General features: G+C 39.5%; 1 protein-coding gene across 2 annotated transcripts in view; it reads left to right on the top strand.

The window, feature by feature from the left end:
- The window catches only part of FRS2 (fibroblast growth factor receptor substrate 2), a 36,880-nt gene extending 29,406 nt beyond the window's left edge, over positions 1-7,474 (top strand). For both annotated transcript variants that reach the window (XM_081928062.1, XM_081928063.1), the window contains exons 6-7: positions 138-301; positions 587-7,474. In XM_081928062.1, coding sequence (XP_081784188.1) covers positions 138-301; positions 587-1,576 — 1,154 coding nt within the window. In that variant the 3' untranslated portion in view covers positions 1,577-7,474. The remainder of the gene's footprint in view (positions 1-137; positions 302-586) is intronic.
- The last annotated feature ends 421 nt before the right edge of the window (positions 7,475-7,895 follow it).

The raw sequence follows: 7,895 nt of genomic DNA on the forward strand, positions 1-7,895 counted from the left end.
CTCATCGATTTCAGATGATGAATATTGCAGGTGAATTCACCCACATCTGCTATTATTTCCCAAGTATCCATGTTACAGCAAATAATAAAAGAGTGCCATTCAATACAATAGGGTAACTGGATTTTCTTTTTAATCAGCACCTGGGTTGAGTGGGCAGAGTCTACCCAATGGGTATCCAAGGTATCCTTCCTATGGAGATGCTTCATCACATCCCTCCAGCAGACACCCTTCCGTAGGGAGTGCCCGTCTTCCTTCAGTAGGCGAAGAGTCAACACATCCCTTGCTTGTAGCAGAGGAGCAAGTAAGTGATTTGGGGTTTGACTTCACAGTTGTCATATCCCAGTCTTAATTCTCTTCCGCTTTCTCATGTTTGCTGTGATAATATAAATCTCTATTGAAATTGTTGCCAGTCTTGTTCTCTATGGTAGAAGTGCTCTGAAGCAGGTTTCTGGATTGAGTTCATGTTGCCTTGTACCTACCCCTTTGGGATATGACCGAAAATGTGGTCATAAGGAAAAATGGAGTTGGACAATGTGTGACGTAGCCATGTGACCCCACAGCTGACACGCTGTTCTGTCTTTTGCAGGTCCATACATATGTGAATACAACAGGTGTACAGGAGGAAAGAAAAAACAGGCCAAGTGTGCGTACACCTCTGGAGCGAAGGGTTTCTAATGCAGAAACAAGCAAGGCAAGGGAAGATGAAACTTGTCCAGATGACAGAGATGCCCAGGTTGTACTGGAACCTGAAGGAGTCAAATTTGTTTTGGGTCCAACGCCTGTCCAGAGGCAGTTAATGGAAAAAGAAAAAACTGAATCCAATGGGAACAGTACTCAAGGTGGTGGAAACAGTACTGAAACTAGTGCCAACAGTACTCAAGCTAGCGCGAGTAGTAACAATGAATGGGACACTGGGTACGACAGTGACGAACGCAAAGAAGTTTCCTCTGGTAACAAAATAGCGTATGAAAATGTAAATAGGTTGTCTATCCCTGGTGCCCCAGGACTCAGGAGAGGTCGTCTGATATCATCCAGTACCTCTGATACCCAGAATATCAACAATTCCGCTCAGAGGAGAACTGCATTGCTAAATTATGAAAACCTGCCATCTTTGCCTCCAGTTTGGGAAGCCCACAAGCTAAGTAAAGAGGAGGATGACAGTTTAGGACCAAAGACACCATCTCTGAATGGCTATCACAATAATTTAGACCCCATGCATAATTATGTCAATACAGAGAATGTGACGGTGCCATCAAGTGCTCACAAAGTGGAATATGCAAGACGCCGGGACTGTACCCCAACGGTCTTTAACTTTGATATTAGGCGACCAAGTTCAGAACACAGGCAGCTCAATTATATACAGGTTGATTTGGAAGGTGGCAGTGACTCTGACAACCCTCAGACTCCAAAAACTCCTACCACGCCACTTCCACAGACTCCAACCAGGCGCACAGAGCTGTATGCTGTGATAGACATTGAAAGAACAGCTGCTATGTCAAGCTTGCAGAAAGCACTGCCACGTGACGACGGTACTTCTAGGAAAACTAGACATAATAGTACTGACCTGCCTATGTGAGCCTGGAAAGCATTAGTTAAATCATTTGCACCTTTTTGAAGTTTTTTTAAAAAATGAATGCTCTGTTTTGATTTTAAAGTGCTACACCACATGTTATAGATTGATAGATTTTTTCTGGATGCTTCATGTCATGTGCTTATTTAAAGGGAATTTAAGATAGAAAGAGTATTGAATAACACTGTTTCATTTTACAATGGTAGTTAACAGCTTTCAGACAGTGTTGCCATCTTCTTATAGTGCCTATTGCATTGGCTGAAAGTTGGGTAACATGCCAGTTCTGGCAGACTTGGCCATGTGCCTAAAGTCACTGAAGGCATTATGACACTTTTTCTAATGCCTCCTGAAACTTCGTATTAACAAGCAGGTCAGTATTTTCTCTCATAGCATAGGTCCGTAGATTCACATATTCCAGTTGAATTTATGGCATCATGTGGCATCAACGAGAGAGATTCTGGTCAGTTTGGGTTGAGCCATAACAGGGTACAAATTCCTTTTATCTAGCATGTGTGGGCTTAAATCAGTGCTTAGTTGATGGGAGAGGATGACAGGCAGCTGTCATACTCTAAAGCCCTTCCAGTAGGAGCAGCTTGTGACGGTCCTGCACTGTGTAAGTCTATTAATAAAGTCAATTACTAAATTTGAAATTTTAATACTGAGTAGAGTGCCATTACTTACGAGTGGCTGACTTGGGAGGGATGAAATCAGCAGTTTCATAAATATATTAGAGTATCATTTAGCACTTGGTTTCAGTCCTTGAAATAATGACCAGATGCACTTTAAAACCACTGACCATAAATCCAGCAGGTAGTAATTTTTTAAAAATGCTGTTTTGTCACAGATTCATTTGCACTTCAGAAAGACACTGTGTTGCAGTTCAAGGTTTTGTTTTTTGCTTTTTGCTTTGTCAAATCAAACGTAGCAGTGACTAATCTGAAGAAAGTGTACCATTTAGCAGGGAAGTAAGATAAACTCACACTTTTTTGTGTGTAAAGGTGGCATAAAGAATATGGTATGGGAATGAATTGATAAAGAGCTATAAATTGTTTTTGGCCAGGATGCAGTGGATGGCATTCCTGACTTTACTTACTGCTGGAGCCCTCCTTGTCCCATTATGCCCCCCACCCCACAAAGGGCTGCTCCCAGAAACCTACTGAGAGCAACATCCCATGCAGCTGAAAGAAAAAAATCAGCAACCGTTCCATGTAGATGCAGAAGTACTATCTGCTGCGGTTGCACAGAGCTCTTTGGATTCCAGCTTAGATTTGTTTCTTCAGACCATCCTGAGAAAAGAGCTTCAGGATTGACTTGCCACTGTCGCATGCGAGAGGTCACACCAGGGTTCTCTTTACGTCAGTGTTCCCTTTCATCACAATCTGAAATTGGCCTTGGCTTAGATCCACTACAGACTTCCAAGTGGCAGCTTCAGGTTCTTCCTGTACAGTTGTACAGATATTTGTGAAGTAACTCGCAATTACATTTAATGTATGGTCAGATCTTTCCATTCTGTAAAATGTCTTTGCTCTTTCTTGCTTTTCATTTTGCGTCGCCATCTCTCCTGTACAGCCTTTAAGTTGCGTACTGTTAATTCTGTATATAGCTCTTGTTCATTGTGTTTTATATGTTGCCTCTTGTTCAATTTCCATGTTGTTATGGGAAAGCTTTTGGGGAGGCCCACGTATAATATTGCCCCTTATCAGAAAGCCCTTCTTTACTTGCACAAATGGAATGGTGCATTATAGATGTTTTGAGTACAAACAGTTCCCTGGCACCTTAGAGAGGGGCGTATAGAGATGTGAGCATGTATTGGCTTCTTCCAGATAACATTTGCCGGTCAATGTAGCAGTCAGAATGCTGGGCTTGAATATATCCTATGCTTTACCAAAACAAGCCGGTAAAGTGGTTGTACAAGTAATAGTTTGCTTGAGTTGGGTAAGGGCCACAGCTCAGTGGTAGACCACATGCTTTGCTTGCAGAAGGTGCCAGGTTCAGTCCCTAACATTTCCAGATAGGTCTTGTCTGGAACCCTGCATAGCTGCTCCAGTTTGTGCTGTCAGTGCTGAGCTAGATGGACCAATAATGTGACTTTTGGTATAAGGCAGCTTCCTATGTTCCTGTCTGCATCTGGGTTCTGTGAAACAGAGATCCCAGTCCTAAACATCTGCAATGGGGTATCTGCCTAGGGTTCTAAGCATGAAATCCTTTCAGTGCTGCCCTAATGTGCTTTTTGTGATATGGTTCTGTTATTGACATCAGTGTGTTCCATCATAAGTTTTGTTTGCCGGCAGAGCAAGTCTTTGAATGGAGGAGCTACTGAATATGCAGAGAATATCTGGAAGTAATATCTCTGGATAGATAAATGTAACCCTTTTTGTTTGCTAGTTTTAACTATCACTGAATATTCCTGGTATATCTGGCACCTGCTGATCTTCCCTGGTAAATTTATCCCGTCGTCCCTCAGTTTCACAGTAAAAGAAGCTTGCAAAGCAACATCACAGCAACACAGAGTAGCTGAGCCTGCAATTGCAAAGGAAAAAATAGCTGTTAAAAACTGGTGTGAGACCATGGAGAGATCTAACAATTTCAAGACATTTTAAAGGATCCTGGGGGCAGGGGTGGAATTCTGGTGTGTTTTCCTCACCAGAAAAAGAATTCCAGAAATTATGTAAAAAATGGATATATATATATATAAGCATACTATCTTATCAAACATAAACTTTCCTTCTTTAAAAACACAAAACGTAGTATGTTTTAGAACATATTGGTACTGTTTAGTTTATTTATGAAATTTAAAGTTATAAACATCTTTATTTTATTTAAACAATAATTGCAAATCTATCCAGGGTTAGGGTGCAGCAGTTTAAAATTCCATGTTGAAGGTACCTTTCCAATGTTCACTTGGAAAAATAAGGAAAAAATGAAATGAAATACAGTATTGAAGCGATCAATATTGTAGTGAACAAAGGAAAGCATGGGCTTAAAATAGTTTTGTAAACTTAAATATTTTCATGCGGAAACAGAATATGCTATATTTTAAGAGAGAAGCTCTGGAAGTACACGTTCCTATAATATAATAGCGGTTTTACATTTGGATAGTCTGTTAATAATATATTATAGGGTTATTATACTTAAACAGTTACTATACTTGGAATCCAGACCCATGCAAAGTTACAGACCAGCTCCAACCCCCTGATCTGTGCTGTAAGAGGGATTATGATATGGTGGAGGTATCCCATTGCCAGGCTCCACCAGTGGATGGGCCTATGCTGAAATGGTGATGATTGAGTAGTTAATGCTAGTGGTGTTTCTGCTGGTGATACCAAGGGTAGGACGCCCAAACCAGGACATTGCTAGAGGAAAGGGGGAGGCACAACTAGCAAAGTAGCTTAAAAATTAAAATCCTGTCTTCCACTCTGGTCAGTTCTGTGCTCTGCCCTGTTCCTACCTGGCCAGGGTAAAGATTTCTCTGTTAATTGGCTTGAGCGTCACTGAATTCAGTGGAATTTGCTTTTGAGTAAACATGCATAGGAACAGCTGAAGCATTCACTGGAACTGCAGAGAAAATTATCTCTCCTGAACAGTTACTTGTTTTATTTATAGCCCATATGATCTCAGTAAATATAGTATGCAGATAGTAGCATAAATTGTGGTTTTTTTGCTCTGAAAGATCCATAGGTTCTGAATCTATAAACTTTCAATTGGAACTTCATGGACTTCAAACAAGGACCAATTTCCTGTGAATTTTGAATTAAGTCTTAGTGTGTTGCTTTTCCGATCATAGCAGCAGTGCTTTTATCACTAACATTTACTACCTTGGTCTGAGAGATTTTCAACACTGTGAACTGACTGCATAGTGATTTTACTTTAAAACTGGTTTTTAAAAAGTATTTTCCTCATTCTGAAAGAAAATGCTGCATAATTTTTTTCTATGTTTCCCAAAACTTTCTTGTAGATGAGAAACTAACATACAGGAAAAATGCATATAATTCAGGTTTTTTTCTTTTAGGCCATCACGTCTCTATATACATTTCCTTCAAATTGAACAAAGCTATGTTAACAGATCAATATTTTTTTTTTTAAAAAAAGCTAAGTGTCTTGCAAAAAAAGTTGAGTTCCATATACAAACCCTCCAAAAAAATCACTTAAATTATTGTTTTGGCTTAGTATATAAAAAAGACTCTGGCAAAGCTGCTTTTCTGTTCAGTTATAATATTGCCTTCATTTCGATAACATTTTAAGAACTCAGCTGCCTAAAAATACCTTCCTGCTCATATTTATATGAGAATGTAGTCAGATATACAGCTAGAATCTTTCATGTTGGAAATGACAGAAGGAATGGGATGTTGTGAATTGTTTTGGAAACAAATTATTTCTTTTTCTCTGTCCATCAATGAATGGTGCTTGGAAGTAAATAACCTGGTACTTGAGAAGTTAAGGGAGTATTGATACTCTCTGAAAGCAACTGTACATTGAATGCGTCAGGATAATCTGAAATCCTGTTAAAATATATTTCAGCTAACTGGATCCTGATTGGCAGTACTGCATGGTGTTAAGCTCTATAATTTTGCTTGAGGAAAATAGGTAGTATGAAATATACAGTAGAATGTAAAAGGAAAGAGGATACGATCATAATTTATTTTTGAGAAAAGCTTAGATGTGATCAATTGTCTTGCATTGTTCCCCTTAATCATCTTTTGTGTCTTATGTACCTGAACACTATCTCCTTGCATGTATGTTTGAAAGAAACTAGGGTAGCTCTTTATCCTTTTCTGACATCTGAAATAGCTTTCATGGTTTTATCTCTGTCTCTTCAGGGAGGCAGTGTGTCTAATTAGCTGCTATCAAATGACAAGATATGCACTTTATTGGAGACTCATCAAAGTTGGGATGCAGTCATCATTAGCAGATTTGAGTCTCTGTTTGTCATCAGTATTAATGTTTGCATTGGATCTGCAATGTGCTTAGTAGGAGAGCACTGAACACATACTTTTTGGAGAAATAACTTGCATGATGTTGACATTTCCTCCACAATATCCTGCAAAAAGTGGCAATAACCTTTCAGTAATACTATCTATCCACATTTTTTTTTGCCTGAAAAGTACACAGGACACCATTTCTCTGCTGTCTTTATATTATAACATTAGCTGTAAATCATCCAGTCATTTGGATATCACAGAAGGGCACAGAGTAGGTACACCTACTTCATTTTGAAGTCTTTACAGTGTAATAATTTTAGTTGTGAAAAGTACAAGACATGATGTTATAGGTTGACATACTTACAAAAACAAGGTGCTAAGGAACATGTGCATATTCTGGAAACTCCTCAGTTACTACCTTTAAATTCATAAATCTCACTCTCTGAATTTTCCATCTCCAGGGTTTTTTGTGTGTGTCAGCAAAATCCAAATTCTGTTGTTACACCAGTCAGATGTGCATATGCTGATTTTGCATGCTTTCCTAACAGAACTGTATTTTGGAAGACCGTAACAGAATAGAATGGGAGGGCTAATTGGATGGAGGCTATTTAGGTTTGTAGACGCAAGTGTCGAGAAATAGGAGCAAAGAGCTGTGGCAGGCACTAAAATGAGGTTCCTAGGTCACAGGAAGTCCTGACTTTCCTTAGATAACATAGATTTCACATATTTCCAAGCTTTTTTTTCAGCTACCAGATTCTTTGAAAACAATAAAAGAAGCTGGTACTGATTCCCAGGGTGCCAGATTTCTGGGTCCGATTGTACCTTTTGTGCTTGTGCAGCAGTCATGCAGAGATACTGAACACATACTCAGCCTTAACCACCTATCACCTGGACAGGATACTCTGCTGAATTGATCAGCTGATGAGCCCAAGTTGAATAGCAGTCTAGTAAAATGTGATTTAAGAGAATAATATTGCCAACCACCTTTTTATATCTACCTGTTTTTCAGTAAAGTGCTTTATACTAAAGGCAAAAAAATGCCACGCCTAACACAGATAAGTGGAGAAAGTATCAGTGTAGGGAAAACTCTTTACAAGCTTGATTGCTGTATTGGGGTTATTTTGTTTTTTCTTTGTACAATGTGGTACAGTGGTACCTCAGGTTACAGACGCTTTAGGTTACAGACTCCGCTAGCCCAGAAATAGTACCTTGGGTTAAGAACTTCGCTTCAGGATGAGAACAGAAACCACGCGGTGGCAGCGGGAGGCCCCATTAGCTAAAGTGGTACCTCAGGTTAAGAACAGTTTCAGGTTAAGAACGGACCTCCAGAACAAATTAAGTTCTTAACCCGAGGTACCACTGTACCGGATACTCATGCAAAAGTGGGCACAGTAAACACTGTCCTA

Source organism: Podarcis melisellensis, assembly GCF_964234715.1.
Source record: "Podarcis melisellensis genome assembly, chromosome: 10".
NCBI classification, from domain to species: domain Eukaryota; kingdom Metazoa; phylum Chordata; class Lepidosauria; order Squamata; family Lacertidae; genus Podarcis; species Podarcis melisellensis.